The sequence below is a fragment of the Haliotis asinina genome, chromosome 10 (genome assembly GCF_037392515.1).
Source record: "Haliotis asinina isolate JCU_RB_2024 chromosome 10, JCU_Hal_asi_v2, whole genome shotgun sequence".
NCBI lineage: Eukaryota > Metazoa > Mollusca > Gastropoda > Lepetellida > Haliotidae > Haliotis > Haliotis asinina.
This window is the reverse complement of record NC_090289.1, coordinates 1657857-1679949: the sequence shown is the minus strand read 5'-3', so window position 1 is coordinate 1679949 and position 22093 is coordinate 1657857. Positions and strand designations below refer to the sequence as shown.

The 22093-nt window shown below is 43.3% G+C and overlaps 1 protein-coding gene across 2 annotated transcripts; it reads right to left on the bottom strand.

Moving 5' to 3' along the window:
- Positions 1 to 526: 526 nt before the first annotated feature.
- Positions 527 to 21892, bottom strand: LOC137299084 (mucin-19-like). 2 transcript variants are annotated; one of them, XM_067831579.1, is made up of 14 exons: positions 21804 to 21892; positions 19772 to 19852; positions 18052 to 18609; positions 17500 to 17580; positions 16541 to 16700; positions 15519 to 15919; positions 14160 to 14228; positions 13801 to 13992; positions 8945 to 9145; positions 8285 to 8443; positions 3067 to 7475; positions 2061 to 2151; positions 1681 to 1760; positions 527 to 1001 (listed from the first exon to the last, which is right to left on the bottom strand). In XM_067831579.1, exons 2-14 carry the CDS (start codon positions 19839 to 19841, stop codon positions 975 to 977), a joined length of 6498 nt encoding a protein of 2165 aa, XP_067687680.1. In that variant the 5' UTR covers positions 19842 to 19852; positions 21804 to 21892; the 3' UTR covers positions 527 to 974. The 2 variants fall into 2 exon arrangements, with proteins under 2 accessions (XP_067687680.1, XP_067687681.1); XM_067831580.1 differs by lacking the exons at positions 15519 to 15919; positions 16541 to 16700; positions 17500 to 17580; positions 18052 to 18609.
- Positions 21893 to 22093: the final 201 nt, after the last annotated feature.

Here is a 22093-nt window from a genome sequence, read left to right as displayed (position 1 = left end):
TTGACCAGAGCAGATTACCTGCCTATATAATACCCTGTTATAATGCCACCCTGGCTATACTGGCATGTTTTGACCAGAGCAGATTACCTGCCTATATAATACCCTGTTATAATGCCACCCTGAATATAATGGCATGTTTTGACCAGAACAGATTACCTGCCTATATAATACCCTGTTATAATGCCAAATGATAAAGCCATGTAATGCCAGTATATTAGTGTGTGCTCTAATGTGCAACCTCAGTACTGTTATAAGCTATAATGTGTCTCACACCATCAGCACTTCATGTCATTGAGGGCTAGCACTATCAAATCAGCAGAAAGCCTGATGAGTATAAGCAGTCACACACAAGATGATTGTGATTTGGAGATTTAACGTTTCCAACAATGCTTATTTCGCACATGGAGTCGCACACAAGTAGACATGTTGCTATATAAGCTGAATTCAATTTTACAACCAGGCTCTGTTTGGCTAGGAATATCCTGTGCCTAGGCGAACCTTTGAAATAAAAACGTAAAGCACTAGGTATATTGTACACATTTATTATAAGATCTGTTAAAAGCACACTGAGGATAAGCTTCAGGCATGTACAGCTAATTCATCACTGTTACACAGTTCACAGTGACAGTGAGGCATATCTTGGATGCTCGCTATTGACTTGGCGCTGTGAAGTCACAAGTCCATAACAAAACCATTTATAGGAAGAAACAGAGATGCAGCTTTGTTCACAGCAACTTTGATTTCTCATGAAACCAAACTGAAACAAACTGTGAAGCATCTTATATTTTCTATTTACATGTCTTGGAAAGCGTAAATTGTTTGAAGGTTAATTAAGGGTTGGTGGCATCTTGGTGGTTGTGCTATAGTCAAGCTTCCCACCAATGTATAATTCCACAATGGACGTCTTCCTTCAAACAGTTAGAAGCATGGTTAGATTGTGTGAAGTGATCAGGATTTCACGTGATGAAGGTCACCTAGGGAAGGCACTGGTACATCGAAAACTGAAAAGGAGAAGTGATGTAACAGTTTGGAGGACACAGTTAAAGTGTTGTGAAATTCACTCAGAACCTACATAAACATGTTCAAGGTTGAATCGCTTTGTTTCATGCCATTATAACTGTCATTCTCTTTAACTTGGAAGGTGTCCAAACCGGCAGTCTTTGGGAATGGAGAAAGAATCTGTTTTAGACACGGTATTAGAGCTGATGTTAAATGTAGCCACAGACAGGACAGATTTTATGACGACGATGACAACTTATGGGTATGGAGAGATGCCAGTTTTGAAAGCCGAACTCGTACTACAAAAGACAACCAAAATACTTTGCTCACCCTATACCTCTAAATAAGAACATAGACAAATCTTTCAAGGCACCTTTCAATACATTTGCCCACATATCAGATCCATCACATAACCTGCCTAGCTTATCAGCAGTGGCGCAGTAAGACTCTTCCTACTTACAAAATCCCCCAGTCCAGACTTGACAGCAATTAATCACCCCAGCTGGAGAATGCTTCAGAAAATTATAGATGTATATGTAATATCACAAACCAAAAGTTTTAACTGTTATCAAAGCAACCTTCACTACCAAAAACATCTAAAAGAGAATGATGCCACCTCAGTGGGAATGTGATTTGTTTGTAGAAACCTCTCTTCATGACACTTTTCAGTGAAAGTCTCACCTCCTCAATCTCCCCGGAAAAGCTCGGATATCCTTCACAGGAACCCAGCATTATGCCGGCCTGTCTCCTCTCGATGTTACCTGCAATCGGGATAATCATAATGGTAATATTCATCAACATATGATGATAATATTTGTCACAAACTTGGCATAACTTTCGGATAAGATCATAATGGTAATATTTTCAAGACTTAAAGTCATAGCCGTTATGCTATGCTAACGTTCATTCCAACTTCGATTATTAAAGTTTTTTCATTCGAATCCACACTTCCTTCCAGGATTATCTTCGTTGATATTCAGTAAGATGATCAAGCTGGATTGTAATGTCATGTTTCCTGCTTGCAAGACCAGCATGGGTGACAGAGTAAGCTCTCGTCTCACCTGACAGCGGCATCACCTTCTGCTTGCCGTTGACCACGCCCTTTATGTGAGATCCGTCATAGATCAGCTTGATGTTATTGAAGCCAGGTCGCTGCGAATGCACATTAGAACCATGTATAAACATAGAGCTTGACACCACACGCGGTAAAACAGTTCACTCTCGTTGTATAGAACACATGTACCCAGTGGTTGATAAATTCATGATACACCTACAAGCTGATGACACGTTTTAATGGTTCTTCCGAAATTCGAAACTTGAAGGAAACAGTAATTCGTGTCTTACCATGTTCTACAGAATACTGAAAGTACCATCTTAAGACAAAACCCAAGGCTCAGAAACACGATTACTGACGGAGAACGACTTTCTTGAGACTGAAAATGATGCGTTCTTTCTTAATGCTAGTATTTCATATCACATAGAACTATTTGAGATACCAAACGCAGACGCGCCACCTATTTCAGTAGCATCGGATTGCAACGCATGCTTTTTTTAGCAAGTGATGACGTTTTATTTATGATGCAATACATAACAACCGGACGTAATGGAAGGCCGGCCTAAATGGAGCGTTTACAACATCCACCTACAGTCATACACGTGTACACAGAACCTTTACATACTCTGCATACTGGAGTGTGGCATACACATTAAACATCAATTGGGCCTTGTAATGTATTGCCGTGACATACTAGAGTGGAGAGGATGACACATTTTACAGGTTGTTATGCACGCATAGCATCCATGTGGAGGTATTTTTTTGCATTATCTATTCACTGCAATAACTTTCTGTAATGTTATCCTGAGGAGAATTGAAATCACCCCTCGTCCCTAAAATCTCCTACTTCAGAGTCGACTAAAACGTGGATGTCTGTTGCGTGCCATTGTACCTACTTCTATTGTGTTCTATTCTATTCACTATTTCAAGACTCGACCAGTCAATATATTTACAAGAAACTGAGTGTTCACTGGTGTGCTGCAACATTCACTCTCTACTTGAATGTTACTTACCGCTGGAAGCGACATCAGGACCGCTCGAGCTGTCCTCTCCGTCTTCAGAGAAAATACTACTCTCTTCCGTCCTGCCAGGATCATGATGGATGGTCCTTCTCCATCCCTGCCATTGCAGTTGGTGACCAGAGCTTGATGTGGGTTAGGACGCACCTGTCGCCTAAGTCTCCGCAAGCTTCGCCTGGTGATCACGTGACCCCTGATAGGTACAAGGTCATACTGGAGTGGACCAATGTAAGTCTTGTCTACCTTCACAGGGACATTGAGTCCACCTGCTATACCTTGTCCACCAACAGTTCCTGAGGCCCCGCTGCCTGACGTCTCGCTAGTACCAAACGTCCAAGTCTCACCCATGACAGGAAGGCCTTGAGTTCCGGTATTGGATGACATGGAAGATGATTTCCATGTTCCTGATACTGTTCCTGAAACTGATCCTGTTCCTCCTCCTGTTCCCGCTGCTGCTGCTGACCCTGTTGCCAATCCACCACCTCCACCAGTCATCGCATTCATCATCTGTTTCAAAGACTCTGGCATCTCACCCGTGCCTGAATACACCTTTCCATCAGGTCCATTCATTTGCCACTGACTGGTCCCCCCTGCGGCCTGCAATAGATGGGGCGGAACCTCACCTGTTCCAGTCTGCACAGTACCATCAGGCCCGATGAGAGACCACTTGGAGGAGGAGGCGATGACTTGTCCTGAAGTAGGTCCTTGAAGGATATTAGTTGGTATTGCACCAGTTCCTGACTGAACTGATCCATCGGGCTTTGTGATGGACCAGTGGGCTTGGCTTCCAGAGTCCATGCTCACTTTCTGAATAAGGTCAGCTGGAATGGACCCAGAACCTGTTTTAATGGATCCATCAGGAAGTTTCAGGGTCCATCTCGAGCTGACACTCCATCCATCTGCTGAACTTGGAGCCCCACTACCCTCCTGAGTCACAACAACTTTTCCTCCCAATACTGACCCTGCACCTGCACCCATCCCTAGAATTGCATCGCCAACACCCCCACCCACATTTCCGCCCATGAGAACACCACCTGCGACAGGTCTTCTTATAGTCCCTGTTATGTTAACATTGTGGTTTCCATTAAGGATATCATCAGGTATAGGTCCACTTCCCTTCTGCACTGATCCGTCAGAGCGAGTAACAGTCCAGTCCATTGTACCACTGACCATGCTTTGAGGGATGGATCCGTAGCCTGTTTGAACAGACCCATCTGGTTTCGAAATTTGCCACATCCTCCGAGTGTTGGCCGTGCCTCTCATAACAGTAACACCTTGCCTGGTCATGATATCATTATAGAGATCCTCTAGAGCGGATGGAGGCATTTCACCCATTCCCGATGTTTCCTTACCTCCTGAACGGATGATCTTCCATCTTGTATTTCCTCCAATATCAGAATGACTGATGATTGTGCCTGAAATGGTTCTTGCAGTGACCCCACTTATAACATCAACAGGGATCTCTCCAGTCCCGGATTTGATGATTGATCCATCAGATCCTAATATGTACCACATAGACGAGGTTTGAGGAGAAGATGGTTGGCCTTGGACAGGAACACTTACACGGACGAGGGACGCTTTCGTTATTCGTGCTACAATATCATTAGGAACATTGCCATTACCACTTTCGAACAACGTTCCATCAGGCCTGTGAACGGACCACTTGAAAGGTACACCTCCTGATCCCATAGTTTTACGTACTACCCATGCGATAGGGGAGAGTTGTGATGTCTGTGGCACAGCACCAGTTCCTGACTGAAGAATGGTGCCATCCGACTTCATTGTGTACCATTCAGTGCCTCCAGTAGCCGCTGGAGTTTCTCCTGCAGACATTATCCAGCTAGACTCTGACACTGGACCTGAGAATCCATCAAAAAAGGAATCCCCAGTCATGCTGTCTCCAGTTCCAACATTTGCTGTCTGGTCCATACTAGTTCCTGACATTGACCATGCCCCACTTATTCCGGTTCCAGTGCTGGCGGTGTCTGTTTTTGATACAGTTGGTCCACCAGATATACTGCCAAAAAGGGCGTCCTGTATTTCCCCTGTTACAGTGCGCCGCGTCTCTGGAACTCCACTAGGAAGTACTGGCATATTGCCCATTCCGACATTTGAAGGGGCTGTTGTAGCTCTTGTGGTGGCTGTGGTTGGTTTTGGTGTTGTACGCTCTGTTTGTGGCACTGCCCATTGATTATAATCCTGCCCACTTTGTACAGGAGTTCCTTCCATTCCTCCAAAACTGAACCCTTGATTGGGGTCGACTGGAACATAACGTCTGCCATCCGGATCAATGGGCCCTTGATCCCATGGTCCTGCTGTCATTGTCCTTCCATCTACTGGAACCGGCTGGTCCACAGTTGGTTGCATTGGTCCCCCAAATGTTTTTCCTGGCATCTGAAAGTTTGTCCCACCATACTGAGGGCCTTGGTCAAATGGTACTTGAAAGTCTTGAGTGCCAGTACCATAATCTGTGATGACTGATCCTGTTTGAAACGTTTCATCGGGCATTCCACGATTGACAGCTTGGATGCTGGGTAAGTTGACTTTCGATCCTCCCAAACCTCCTACTGGCATTCCACCAGGGAACCCAAACTGACCAGTCATATCAGGTTGCATGCCAAAAGTGACAGGTTTGATATCTTGAACTAGCGGCCTCATAGTCGTTCTCTCTGTCCACTTTGGAGTGGTTGTTGTCGTCTTTGTCCCACCAACTTCAGGCCCTCTTTGATGGCTTGTCATAAAAGTACCCGCTGATTGCTGGTCAACATTAACCACTGTGCCACTCATACTGCTCCCGTCCCTGTATATGCCGCTGTCCATACCACCTGATGTACCACGCATGCCTTGAGTATCCCACCCTGTCATTGTTCCACCCATCACTCCACCTTGCTGGCCACCAGTCACACCACCCATCATTTGACCCTGCTGGTTTTCAGTCTGTGAACCACGTGTCCAAGATCCTGATATTGTTCCACTCATTGTGCCACCGTGTTGATCGGTCTGCATACCACCCATGGTCCCACCCTGTCTCCAACTGGTGGAACTACTTGACCATGAGCCACTGTGACCGCCTCTTGTGACACCCTGTGTACCACCCACTTGTCCAGTAAGAATATTACTGCCAGGCATACTGAAACCCCCGTGCCCTGACACCATCTGAAGCAAGTTCATAGGAATTCGTCCATACCCAGAGTTTGTTACCTGTCCGTCTTTGCCTATCAGTTTCCACTGACCTAGGGCCCCAGAATTTGTGACCATCTGCTTGGTAAGCGTCCCTTTAATAGATCCAGTTCGGAGACCCGCTAAAATGTGTTCAGGCACAACATCATAGCCAGATTTCATGACCGAACCGTTGAGGTCCAAGACGTACCAAATAAAAGATCTTGTTCCAGACAGCTGTGTTATTTTGTCTTTCGTCAAGACCCCTGATCCTGATTCCAGAATTTTGCCATCAGATGAGAGAAGATGCCAGGTTGAACTACTGCTCGGGGTAGTGCTAGTACCCGTCAATGTGTACCTGATAATGACTCCTTTCATTTCCCCCTGTTTAATTGCCCTCAGAACATCTTGAGGAACGACCCCAGTTCCTGTTCGAAGTACAGACCCATCATGTCCATAGACAAACCACACATGCTTTTGACCATTATCAGTGAATTGGATGATGATATCTTTGGTTATCTGCCCTTTGCCTGACTTCAAAGTCTGTCCAGTTGGGGAGAGAATTTGCCAGTTTGCGTTCATTCCAGATATTTCGGCAATCTGCTTCACCAAGGTTCCTGAAAGTTCTCCTCGACTCAGCAGCTGGTATATTGCCTTAGGGACATCTCCATTCCCAGATCTCAACACTGTGCCATTGGTGCCATAGACGAACCATACAATCCGCAGCCCAGTATTGGAGTTGAAACGTCCAATTCGACGTAGTATCTCTGGTGTGATTAATCCGTCTCCAGAAGTAACGACTTGACCGTTAAGTAACAGTATCTGCCACACAGCCTTTGTAGTAGCAGCTCCCCCAGTGATGATCTGTCTCGCCAGGCTACCAGATAGTATGCCTTTCCGAATGTCCTGTATGATTTTAGCAGGTATATCTCCCTTGCCTGACCTCAGGATATCGCCGACCTCACTCACCAGGTACCACAGCGTTCTATGACTCTGCCCCTGTGCTGCTATACCTCCGGTTCTTGGGGGCATCCCTGGGTGGGCGAGACGGTACTTCATGTTGATAACGAGCTTCGAACCGTAGTCAATACCAGCAAACCTCCATATGTTGATCTTGCTCTTGCCATCAAATATGGCTTGTCCCTTGCCGGTCAGTTTAACATTCGTGACACCAGCTTGGACATTGTTGCCGGAGTGATCAATCACACCTTGGTTGAACTTGTAGTGGACGGACGGCTTGCACACTGTAACACATGAGTGAATGACTTTAATTTTACGCCACACTCGACCATATTCCAGCTATATTGCAGCGGTCTGTAAATAATCGAGTCTGGACCAGACAATCCAGTGATCCACAGAATGGGCATTGATCTGCGCAACTGGTAACCGATAAAATGTGTCAACCAAGTCAATGAGTCTGACCACCCGTTAGTCGCCTCTTACGACAAGCATAGTGGCCTTTTTAAGTAAGCATGGGTTGCTGAAGGCCTGTTCTACCCCGGACCTCACACACGAAAGAATTCATTAACATTATCGTCATTCAGTCGAAGCCATATTACATTCTCCATGGTATTGAAAGGGGGACTCCCTGTCTCAAATTCTGTCTAGTTCTAGGTGTAATTCGTTTCATATGGTGTGATTAGGCTGCTTGATATTTACAGTGACAAACAGGAAAATGTTTTCATTTATTACAAAGTTTATTCGGCCGACTATTGCTGTGACTTCCATTTAGCGAGAAAGAGTGCACCTGTAACGACATTTCAGGATCACTTCATGGAAGACCTATAACGAACTTAACACACTGTGTCTGTACGTACATGTATTAGGAATTACCTTATCTGAATCTTTAAACCAAAATTAATGTATGCGAATCCCATATATGCTATATATAATCAGTTTAACCATACCATGGTTCTGTTCAGCAATTGATGTAGATAAAGTACATTGAAACATGATAGCTGTAAACCTGACGCTATCGTTGGGGAATTACTGTTGCAGTTTGTGAGTAGTTTAAACCAAATCTCTCACTCATACAGTTGGTGCTGCCACTTACCCCCAGAGGTCTTGTTGCCTGACTGTGCCGCCATGATACAGTTACAAAGTTTCTGGCTGAAGACCGTCCCCGGTGCGCATGGCCGCACGATATCGCCAACCCCCGGGATGGTCTGGATGTAGTTCTTCCGGTCAGGGTGGGTCTTCAGGGAGCAAGTGCCTGTAAGTATTGTCCAGCGAGATTAGCCACCTTTTCACAATGCTTCAAAATGTAAACTGATCGGAATTCCGGATATCGGGAAATCCCAAAACGGATGTCCACTAAAATAAAATATCCTACGACAAGACAGAAATATACAACGTAGTGACGCAACGGTATGAAATTTATGGGGAACGAGTTTTGGGGAATTTACCACCAGCATTCCTGAAGTAATGACTGATAAAATGCCCTATGGTGTTTTTAAGAACTGTTAAATATTGATAAAACGTGCAAACTGGATGCCAAAATGTTGCGAAAAACACAGAACTACTGTAGGCGACCTTCATGGCTCGTCATGTCACAGCATGACTCATCGCTTGTTTCTGTACTTCGACGGCGGGAATCGATGCCTCATGCTTTCATTCATTGGTTTGTGAGTCAGACTTGGTTATTGGCCATGATATAGCTTGGATTTTACAGATTTGTGAGTGAAGTGTTTTTTATACCAGACGGAGAACTTACTGCTGGATGATCCTGACGGTGGGTCTGGGGGGCACTTCTCATTGCACGTGGGGTCCTGCACACAGCCAACATTGGTCAAGTACCGTGTTCCTTGGGGACAACAGGAAGGCACGGAGTTACCTCCCTTGCACATCCAGTAAGCCCTACATCCATTTCCGTTATAATTGTGAACGGTGTTGTCTGGGCGGTTGTTGCACGGGTCTGTTCATGTGAAACAAAGGGATAAGATGGGTACAGAGTAGACATGTGGTGGTTGTGTTCACATGACTACATGCCTACTTGTTTAGATTTGGGTTATATTTAGACAGAGTTCTGGAACGTACTACAGGGTACTCTCATCCTATGGGCCAACATATTCAGGCCAAGCCTGTAAACCTGTGAATATTAACTCATACCTTTGATCTCACACTACATCTCAAGTTACCAGAAAACTAACTGTGTGTGTGATGTCCAATATACCCTAGAAAAAGACCACTAGCAGTGTGTGAGATGACCAATGCACCCTAGACGGAGTCCACCAGCAGTGTGTGAGATGAGCAATATACCCTAGACAAAGACCACTAGCAGTGTGTGTGATGAACAATATACCCTAGATAAGGACCACTAGCAGTGTGTGAGATGACCAAGATACCCTAGACAAACTCCACAAGCAGTGTGTGTGATGACCAATATACCCTAGACAAAGTCCACTAGCAGTGTGTGAGATGACCAATATACCCTAGACAAACTCCACTAGCAGTGTGTGAGATGAGCAATATACCCTAGACAAAGTCCACTAGCAGTGTGTGAGATGAGCAATATACCCTAGACAAACTCCACTAGCAGTGTGTCAGATGAGCAATATACCCTAGACAAAGACCACTAGCAGTGTGTGTGGTGAACAATATACCCTAGATAAGGACCACTAGCAGTGTGTGAGATGACCAATATACCCTAGACAAAGACCACTAGCAGTGTGTCAGATGAGCAATATACCCTAGACAAAGTCCACTAGCAGTCTGTGAGATGAGCAATATACCCTAGACAAACTCCACTAGCAGTGTGTCAGATGAGCAATACACCCTAGACAAAGACCACTAACAGTGTGTGTGGTGAACAATATACCCTAGATAAGGACCACTAGCAGTGTGTGAGATGACCAATATACCCTAGACAAAGACCACTAGCAGTGTGTATAATGACCAATATACCCTAGACAAAGACCACTAGAAGTGTGTGTGATGACCAATATACCCTAGACAAAGACCACTAGCAGTGTGTATGATGACCAATATACCCTAGACAAAGACCACTAGCAGTGTGTGAGATGAGCAATATACCCTAGATAAAGACCACTAGCAGTGTGTGTGATGAGCAATATGCCCTAGACAAAGACCACTAGCAGTGTGTGAGATGAGCAATATACCCTAGATAAAGACCACTAGCAGTGTGTGTGATGACCAATATACCCTAGACAAAGACCACTAGCAGTTTGTGAGATGAGCAATATACCCTAGATAAAGACCACTAGCAGTGTGTGTGATGAGCAATATGCCCTAGACAAAGACCACTAGCAGTGTGTGAGATGAGCAATATACCCTAGATAAAGACCACTAGCAGTGTGTATGATGACCAATATACCCTAGACAAAGACCACTAGCAGTTTGTGAGATGAGCAATATACCCTAGATAAAGACCACTAGCAGTGTGTGTGATGACCAATATACCCTAGACAAAGACCACTAGCAGTGTGTGAGATGAGCAATATACCCTAGACAAAGACCACTACCAGTGTGTGAGATGACCAATATACCCTAGACAAAGACCACTAGCAGTGTGTGTGATGACCAATATACCCTAGATAAAGACCACTAGCAGTGTGTGAGATGACCAATATACCCTAGATAAAGACCACTAGCAGTGTGTGAGATGACCAATATACCCTAGACAAAGACCACTAGCGTTGTGTGTGGTGAACAATATACCCTAGATAAGGACCACTAGCAGTGTGTGAGATGACCAATATACCCTAGACAAACTCCACAAGCAGTGTGTGTGATGACCAATATACCCTAGAGAAACTCCACAAGCAGCGTGTGTGATGACCAATATACCCTAGACAAAGTCCACTAGCAGTGTGTGAGATGACCAATATACCCTAGACAAACTCCACTAGCAGTGTGTGAGATGAGCAATATACCCTAGACAAACTCCACTAGCAGTGTGTGAGATGACCAATATACCCTAGACAAACTCCACTAGCAGTGTGTCAGATGAGCAATATACCCTAGACAAAGACCACTAGCAGTGTGTGTGATGAACAATATACCCTAGATAAGGACCACTAGCAGTGTGTGTGATGACCAATATACCCTAGAGAAACTCCACAAGAAGTGTGTGTGATGACCAATATACCCTAGAGAAACTCCATAAGCAGTGTGTGTGATGACCAATATACCCTAGACAAAGTCCACTGGCAGTGTGTGAGATGAGCAATATACCCTAGACAAACTCCACTAGCAGTGTGTGAGATGAGCAATATACCCTAGAGAAACTCCACTAGCAGTGTGTGAGATGACCAATATACCCTAGACAAACTCCACTAGCAGTGTGTCAGATGAGCAATATACCCTAGACAAAGACCACTAGCAGTGTGTGTGATGAACAACATACCCTAGATAAGGACCACTAGCAGTGTGTGTGATGACCAATATACCCTAGACAAAGACCACTAACAGTGTGTGTGATGAGCAATATACCCTAGACAAAGACCACTAGCAGTGTGTATAATGACCAATATACCCTAGACAAAGACCACTAGCAGTGTGTGTGATGAACAATATACCCTAGATAAGGACCACTAGCAGTGTGTGTGATGACCAATATACCCTAGAGAAACTCCACAAGAAGTGTGTGTGATGACCAATATACCCTAGAGAAACTCCATAAGCAGTGTGTGTGATGACCAATATACCCTAGACAAAGTCCACTAGCAGTGTGTGAGATGAGCAATATACCCTAGACAAACTCCACTAGCAGTGTGTGAGATGAGCAATATACCCTAGAGAAACTCCACTAGCAGTGTGTGAGATGACCAATATACCCTAGACAAACTCCACTAGCAGTGTGTCAGATGAGCAATATACCCTAGACAAAGACCACTAGCAGTGTGTGTGATGAACAACATACCCTAGATAAGGACCACTAGCAGTGTGTGTGATGACCAATATACCCTAGACAAAGACCACTAACAGTGTGTGTGATGAGCAATATACCCTAGACAAAGACCACTAGCAGTGTGTATAATGACCAATATACCCTAGACAAAGACCACTAGCAGTGTGTGTGATGACCAATATACCCTAGACAAAGACCACTAGCAGTGTGTGAGATGACCAATATACCCTAGACAAAGACCACTAGCAGTGTGTGTGATGAACAATATACCCTAGATAAGGACCACTAGCAGTGTGTGAGATGAGCAATATACCCTAGACAAAGACCACTAGCAGTGTGTGTGATGAGCAATATACCCTAGACAAAGACCACTAGCAGTGTGTATAATGACCAATATACCCTAGACAAAGACCACTAGCAGTGTGTGTGATGACCAATATACCCTAGACAAAGACCACTAGCAGTTTGTGAGATGACCAATATACCCTAGACAAAGACCACTAGCAGTGTGTATGATGACCAATATACCCTAGACAAAGACCACTAGCAGTGTGTGTGATGACCAATATACCCTAGACAAAGACCACTAGCAGTGTGTATAATGACCAATATACTCTAGACAACGACCACTAGCAGTGTGTGTGATGACCAATATACTCTGGCTTAGTTTATGATACAAATGATCGAATCTGACCCTCGTTTGTGTAAACAAACAAACAAACAAACAAATGTTTCTGTATTCCACTTGCCGTTTAACAGAACCTCAACTTCGATCATTTGTATGATAAAACAGCCATAACGGGTTATCTCCCTCTATGACCGTTCAGGAAATATCATGGCGAAACGTTTTGTGTCTCTTTCTGCCGGAAGCTCAATTTTGTTGTTTGAAGATAAGCTTATTTAAAGATCTCGCTGGTAATACATTCGCCACATTGTGTTTTGAAAGGGTGTACGAGACTGTAAAACCATTGATAGATACAGAACACTAGCATTGTCTGTGATGATCAATATTCCCTAGATACAGAACAATAGCGTTGTCTGTGATGATCAATATACCCTAGATACAGAACAATAGCATTGTCTGTGATGACCAATATTCCCTAGATATAGAACAATAGCATTGTCTGTGATGATCAATACACCCTAGATACAGAACACTAGCATTGTCTGTGATGACTAATATTCCCTAGATACAGAACAATAGCATTGTCTGTGATGATCAATATTCCCTTTGAAGAACATAACTTTGAATTTGTCCTGCCATTCTATTTTGTATTTTGTGAAGCCTTTGCTGTGTAACTTTGTAAACATAGTTAATTTTAGAAAACAACAGTTAATCACGCCACATTGTGCACGTGCTGTTGTTCGTGGTTTCACTACGGACTGATCTCCGGTTAATAACAGAAGTAGTTTCAAGATGGGAGTCGACACATAACGCAAGGAATCACATAAAGCCTACGCAGGTGTTTCAAGTCGTGGAGTTAATAAATCAAATGAGCCAACGAATCACAACCATTCGTTTTTCAGAAACAATTCCACAGATACAAACTAAATTTGTGATAGAAAACATCAATTTTCATACGAAAAACACAAATATGAAAAACACTTATATTCATATTTTACAAGCACCTTAGGAAGATTCTCAGAGACTCTAAGAGCCCAAGGTGGTGAAATGTGAGGGCGTCTGTGGTTAAACGTACCCCGGTAACAGCTGACCAGCTCCGAGGGCCTACAGCTGATGGCCTTGGTGTCCCAGTACTGGCCGAAGGGACACGGCCGGACCAAGGCGCGGAATCGACGCCCCTCCCGGAAGCACTGTACATACTTGCTGCAGTCTTCGGGGTAGGGGTTGTACCCGATACCGTTGTCGATGATGCAACCGGTGCACAGCTCTGAAAATAGACAAAAGACTGAAAGGTCGTGTTTGTGGATTACACGCACCGAAGTGTGTGTGTGTGAGTGCGTGCGTGAGTGCGTGAGTGCGTGTGTTTATGAGAGAGGGAGAGAGAGAGAGAGAGAGAGAGAGAGAGAGAGGAGGGAGGAGGGAGAGAGGACTTGCCTGGCATTATGATCGGCGGCATGGGCGTGGTGATCACCGGACGTGGAGTGGAGGTCGTCGTGGTGATGGCTGCAAGCACAGAGGAGTACTTTCTCAGCAGCATGTTATATATGTACAATAAATTCACAGAAAATAGCCTTACCTTTCCTAAAGGTCATTTCCGGGTAGACTTTGTACAGAACGCCGACGTTCCTGGCCAAACTCTGTCACTGATCAACATTACAATGTTACACCATACTCGGGAAAACATTCACTTACAGGGGAAAGGAATTACTGTCGATGATTTTTTAGCTCTTTAATACGTAACACTTTGTTATATATATGAATAATGTGTTAGTAGTAATTAACGTACAGACACACAGACAGACAATAGTTTATTTCCGTCTTGCTTCTATTCACCATACTCGGGAAAACATTCACTTACAGGGGAAAGGAATTACTGTCGATGATTTTTTAGCTCTTTAATACGTAACACTTTGTTATATATATGAATAATGTGTTAGTAGTAATTAACGTACAGACACACAGACAGACAATAGTTTATTTCCGTCTTGCTTCTATTCACCATTTGTACACAATAAATACTGTTTATACACTTGTAAATGTACAGAAACATTCGAACATGCGTCATGGGAGTTATAAAGTATCACATGATTAAACGTTACATCGCTAACTGTAATACAGTTAGGAAGTACATGGATGATGTCATTTCAAACTGGATTAGAATGTCTTTTACACACATACAGCATTTTGTTTCTCTTTCTGGAATTCCATAGCACGGTGGCCACGTACTCACGTAACTGAATAAAAACCCTTTCTCCAAATGACATTTTCCGATATCTAAAGGGTTAAACTGATTAGGTCATGAAAGAAGATTAAGTCACTTTATCATTATACTTTAAACCATCTCAACTGAATACGTATGATACGTAATAATTTGAATACGTATGACACATAATTTAGTGGATATATAGACAGTAACCAGTTCTTGATATACATTGCTGTGCTCTGTGGTCAACATCATGTAAACTCATACTAGGTTCTTGTTACAATATGGTGGCATCATTGTTGATTTCACGTGTAAATGTACCCTATTTACCCGTTAGTGTAGTCAACATACCACCCTGGGTTTCAGGTTAAAAACCATTTACAGAAACACATGCTTGTCAAGAAACTAGGACAGGGTGGTCAGTCCAATATGTATATAATTGTGTAGATCAATGTTATGAAGTCAATCAAAGGATTTTCTTGTCTAACTCGTATATTTACAGACCGCCACCGAACGTCTAATTCGTTAAGCAACAGACAAACAGCATTAGTGTAGATGTACCAGGGACCAGTCAGTATGTCGTTCCTAACCTTTACAGATGAGTTCTTTCAGTGTCTGGACAAGGCCTGCCAGAGCTCGGAAGTCCTCGACACTGAATAGCTTTCTTCTTGAGCTAGCGATGCCCTCCAACTCGTGCATGTACACCTGGGCCCCGATACCCACCGCGATCATGATCACCCCCTCCTTCTGTGCTAGCTGGGCCTGGGCTATGGTTTCCCGGGGGGACTTGCTCTGCCCGTCCGTCAGTACGATGGCGATCTGGGGAACACCCTTGTTGCGGCGTCCCTGGGTGGCAAGCATCTTTCTGACCTCCTGGATGCCCAGGGCTGTGTTGGTGCCGAACCGCGGGTGGGTCAAGCGGCCAGCTAGATACTTGAGGACCGTCTTACTCTTGTATGGGTTCAGGCTGGTGACGTCACCGATAAATGTACTGGAAGAAAGAGCAGATGACTTGTAGAATATGTAACACAGAACTGTATTTGTTTGTATTTATTGTCAGGACTGTGTTACAGGTGTTACAGGGTAGGTGCATTGATGTAATCAACACTGACAACATCGTCACACGATTCTAACAGTCGCCAGTTCCTGCACCTTTCTGATCGCCGCGCTTTAACCGTTCCAGTTAATGTGTATGCACACGTTGGAAAGTTCATATTACGTTCGAGCGAGATGAAGAATCCACATTTATGTCTCATGTAATAGATGAAGGCAGGTGTATAGGCACCATGCACTGTGTAATAGATGAAGGCAGGTACCATGCACTGTGTAATGGATGAAGGCAGGTACCATGCACTGTGTAATGGATGAAGGCAGGTACCATGCACTGTGTAATGGATGAAGGCAGGTACCATGCACTGTGTAATGGATGAAGGCAGGTGTATAGGTACCATGCACTGTGTAATGGATGAAGGCAGGTGTATAGGTACCATGCACTGTGTAATGGATGAAGGCAGGTACCGTGCACTGTGTAATGGATGAAGGCAAGTGTATAAGCACCATGCACTGTGTAATGGATGAAGGCAAGTGCACAGACATGTCGTAATACGTGTACCTGTATACGATCAGACCCACGTTGATGAAATTTGGGTTGATGTCGAGGCTGTTGATCAAGGAGGCTACGAAATGTGTTTCTCTCGCCCAATCTGGCGGTTCGATACTGTCAGACCCGTCCAGAAGAATGACGACATCTGCCGGCATGTTGCAGTTCAACACTGGGAAAAAATGTCAAGGTCAGTGGTGTATTCATCCAACTGAGTAATTTAATGTCACTGAAGTGACATCAGCTATGTAATGACTACACCGCTAACTAATTGGTCCAACATATCATCGCAACCAACCAGCTATACTACCTGCGATATAAAATTTCTTTGAAGACATGTTGGTGTGAATACACCTTTCATTCACATGTTAAGTGGGAGGTTTTTCGTGTTTGCTGATACAGTGACACACTTTGCCAAAATCGTATAACCAAGATTTCTACCTGTCTGAATATTTTAGATAGTTACCCATCTATCTGTCTAAACATTTACATGTCTACATGTCTACCTGTGTACAACATCCCGTGTCAGATGATGACAGGTAAAGGAGGATGTCGCTAGGTTTCAACCCGTGAAATGTAATATTCGGTGTATCAAGTTCTGTCCAAACACATATCCAAACTGTCTACATCAATGAACGTGATGTCAATCAGTGGATTGTCTGATACACATACGTCACATTTGCGTCATAACAGCTTGAATATTGCTGAATGAATTAAACACCAACAACAAACATTGTAATTATAAATCTGGCTGTCCTAGTTCCCCTTCCCCTTCAGAACATATATGTCTGCCATACTCCTTTACAAAGGTTTTTCATGACTTGCCAGTTGCATTCTAAGGTGATGATACATTTTCGTAGGTCATTTTTTCACCATGGGCAACTATAAGCGTTAACAAACATTCTCAGATGGTACATTCATGTTAGTCAGCACAGTCCCTGACAATACAGCAACAGCTTGAAACAGTTCACCTTCTGGTGGAAGCGGTGTCATAGTAGTTGTAGTCGTGGTTGTAGTCGTGGTGGTGGTGGTGGAAGTCGTGGTTGTGATAACTGCAACATAAAGTGTTACAATCAGTCAGCTGTAAGATCTTAAAGACCATTCCCCACTAAGTGAAAAATGGCATATTTTCAAAAAAAATAAGCAAGGTTAGACCACTATTAGAGCAACAGAAACTGAAATCTTTATGTAAAAAAATAATATAATTTCCTTTGGCAGAAAGAAAACACTAGATTCTCCATAAAGCAAATTGAGAGTCATTCATACTCCTCCAAGTTTATTGAGACCTATACAGATATCGATATATCTACCGTGTAATACATCGTATCAGGTATCGCTATAATATTACACCGTATCGTGATACGCCTTTCAGTTCAATTGCTCTCAGACACATACAGCCAATGACCTGAACTAAATGAATAAATAGGTATCCATTTCTGTTCAATATATTTACCACCAATGCACAGACAGAAACGTGTCTCTTCGAATCAGTAGGGTTTAGATATATTCTTCAACACACTCACCCCAACAAATGCTGTCTCGGAGGCTTTGAACCAATCCGGGCAGCGATCTGAAATCTGTTACGTTAAACAGTTTTCTTTCAGATGTCGCAATTTCTTGCAGCTCGTCGAAAAAGATTTCGTTCCCAATACCGACAGCGATCATGGTAACGCCATCATCCCGCTTGGCAGCAATAGCCTGTCTGATGGTGTCACGTGGCACCGTGGAGCGTCCGTCTGTGATGACAACGGCGATGTGGGGCACGTTGGGTCGACCCTGATAGCGGAACATCTTCCTTGCCTGCTCAATACCCTTTGCGGTATTAGTACCGTCACGAGGCTGCGTCAGATTTCGTACCATCTGCTTCAGAGTCCATTTGTCCTTATATGGATTCAGTCCGACGACGTCGCCGATGAAGGTGCTGTATACGATGATGCCTACGTGGATTGCTAACGGTTCCACGTCAAGACTGTCAATCAGGATCTCCACGAAATTTAGTTCCCTCAGCCAATCAACAGGCTGAATGCTGTCGGAGCCGTCGAGCACGAAGATAACGTCTCCTGGGACATCGCATTTCATCACTGGAACAGCATTGGAATACAACTGCAAGCCCCACACGGTTAGGGTTTAAGAATATTTTTGATATACTGGAACCGTGTAAATTGTGCCCGTCAAAGATCTTTACCTTCTCATGTGTTAATTTGTTTCTCTAAAATCAGTAACACTGCTGAAACTTCTGGTTGTTTTTATACTTCTTGAATGTTCAAATTATGTGCACGCAATGCATGTAAATATATACTGGTGATTATTTGCGTCAGATGTCATGATTGTGAATCCAGTGGACATAGACATGATAGTGGTCAAGTTAGGTGAAGAAAGTTCAATTAATCAGACAGTGACAAAGCATGTTAATGTCAAAAATGTGTAAGTTAATATATATATCATAGGATTAAATAAATAAATGAGTCAACGCAAAAAAATATTTAAGTCAAATTTAAACAAACAATACAATAATAGATATGCAAGACATGAGACATAAAATTAGAAAAAAAGAAAAGAAAAAGAAATTGACCAAAATAAACAATTAATATTTAACTTGAATATTTCCTGTTTCAGTCAGGCTTGATTTTAACTTGACATTACATTTTCAGGTATATACATGTATATGTACTTATATGTATATGTACTAGTTATATAATAGGATACAGGTGATTACACTGTTACACTGCTATTTGAAGTTGGTTCGGCGGTCGCAACAATCGGACTGACGCCATCTTGGCGTTTAGAATCCTGTTTTTTCTTTTTGTTTCGGTTTATAGTGTCATGAATTAATAGCAAATGGATTCCTCATGATCCATGTCTAAAGGTTTCCAAGATACATTTCAACAAATCATTCGTAATATTATTGATCCTCGAAAGTTAATCCTTGAACCTTCCACGTGTTCTCTCAGTGTTCCAAATTTGGACTTTTCAGCTGTTAAGTGATCACAGGTTCAGCGGGAGAATTTTTGTGATAAAATTAGAAGCCGTTTTTCAGCTTAAATTCTGATAATCCAACTTATATCATGGTGTAGTAGGTATACAGTGTGGTATTATCTCTTAAACGACTTTTTAAGATATGTACAGAAACTCGAATACATTTGGCTACACATTAAAAGACGAACGGATATATATATATATATAGGTATATGCAAGAAGAAAATCGCCTAGAGTGGTAAGGGTGGAAGCTCGAAGATGACTTACACTGCGGTGAAACAATGGAGACACTTCCAAGGGTGACGAAAATAAACACCCAGAGTTGCCACGTCATCATCGTTTAAGAATCTGGAAAACACAACATTTCAGTTCAACTGAACTTAAATACAACCATAAGCTCTACTCAGATACAACATTCATAAAAATCTCATTCTGAGACGCGGGGTGTACCCGAACACGAACTAACACACGGTTATGGCCACAAGGCAATCTTACCACGTCTGATGACACGTATGTGTAGCATGTATTCCCACCATGGTCTGCGGACATTCAGCGCCCAGCAATGGTCAGTATCCCAATGACCACACGGATGTAATACTGCAGCTGTACCACAATTTTGACTTCTCACGATGCTACACGTACCGCCATTCGTCTAATATAAGCCCGGGGACTAACACACCGGGGTAGTCATCTGCCTTGGATTACGTCACGATGACAGCGGTGCTGGTTCCCTGTGTAAACGTGGTCTGTTGCAACATCCTCTGAGTGGGTTCATTAATAAACACGACCTGTGACGTCACAACTATAGGCGTGCTGGTGATGAATACATGTACCGGTACTCATGTTGTAGCTGTCGGTTGTATAATAGACCGGAAGTGACGTTAACATGCAACACATTTCCGGTCAGGTCCAGGACAACTGAGAGGCGCACAGCCCATCTTTGTTGATTTCCGTAATAGTAGCTTAAGGAGTCTGACCCAAATCAGTTGGAGTTTAAGCATGATATTGTCATTATGGGTACCAGGATATACCATTAGCGGGAGGGTGTCATACAAGGTCATCTCTTGCCATCCCACAGGTCATCTGCAGTACAGGTACCGCTTGGTCGGCGATATGGAGAGTCGTGTACAAGCTGGAAACAGTACTGACTTGGACTTGCGATATAACTTTATAATGATTACATACTTGATCCCGACGTAATAGCTCGAGTGAGTGAGTGGGTTAACATTGTACATCGCATCGGCAATACTGGAGCCATGTCGCGATGGGAACGAGTTGACTATAGTAAAGGCGGTTAGATAGGGGTAGCTTAGTGGTTAAAGCATTCACACGTTACACCGAAGACCCGAGTTCAATTCTCCACATGGATACAATGCGTGAAGCCCATTTCTGGTGTCCCCTGCCGTGATATTGCTGGAATATTGCTAAAAGCGACGTAAAACCAAACTCATCCACAAACAAACAACGAAAAAAGAGAACATGTTCTTATGAGTTAAAGGTTTTCATTGTCATCTGGTTGAACTCAATAGTTACATACTGTCCAAGGTTAAAACGATACTTTTCAAGGTCAGTTATGGCCACTTCCATACATAAAACGATAAGTTGCTTGTCTTGACACCAATATAACACCAACAAGAAGTTAAAGCTTTTCCGATTCTTTCACATAACTATAGTGAATCTGTCACGGTATGGGATGGGAGTTTAGCTACAGTAGCATGACAGAAACGGGTGGTCCTTCATTTCTAATGTGTATCGGTGAAGACTCGAACGACGTTATTTTTTCGTTTCATCTTAGAACAAATTTATCTCTACATTCCATGACGACAGAAGCTTGCTTTAATTTGTCGTTGCATTTCTTCTGCCAGTAATGGTATACCCTGACTCGACAACAACTGCTTTTGGCGCATCCTCAAAACAACTTCCACATTAAGATCTTATGAATAGTTGACCAGTTCTCCCCTCTATAAAGGCAGACATGCTCAAAGACACACAGGTATGAAGAACAGGGAGACTGACGTTTATAATGGACAATAGGCTTACAGAAGTCCATAGAGTGGCTAGGTGTAACGTGGTGTTATGTTCTCATGTCAAACTATGTATGTCTGTGAAGCAGTATATTCAGAATACGCCCGTTAATGTATGCATCTTTACATCAAACAGAACACATATATCATCCAATATTTTCTTTTTTTGGTTGAATGACCGTATTGAACATTAAATTCTGATTGAAAGTCAATTACAAATCATATTCTAGTTAACAAATTTGTCTTTGAGGTTTTGATATTTGCTACAAGCTTACCTTGGACGGCCTCACATTAAAAGTCCATGTATCACACCAGTCTCCTGGGTAGTGAAGCCGCTGATTCTGAGCAAGTTCTCAGCCGTGGGTCTGCTCGTATCCCACGAGGACCAAACTTGTCAAACTGCTCTTAGGAGAACCGTTTACTTATATCTGACCCCTGTACACTTTGATGGTGGCAGATCGAGGGTCCAGCCCCACGGTAGAGCGCTATAGCCCCGGGGTACGGGTTCCCGCGTTACATGTTTACACACGGATAGGGAAACTGTTTCATCCCATCGTGATGGATG

Excerpts from the sequence above, each read along its gene's own strand:
- LOC137299084 (XM_067831579.1), bottom strand. The coding sequence starts at position 19,841 with ATGATGACGTGGCAACTCTGGGTGTTTATTTTCGTCACCCTTGGAAGT. Across the intron at positions 17,581-18,051 it reads CCGAGACAGCATTTGTTGGG|TTATCACAACCACGACTTCC; the intron begins GTGAGTGTGTTG and ends TTTATGTTGCAG. Across the intron at positions 1,002-1,680 it reads TTTCCGGGGAGATTGAGGAG|TTTTCGATGTACCAGTGCCT; the intron begins GTGAGACTTTCA and ends TCTCCTTTTCAG.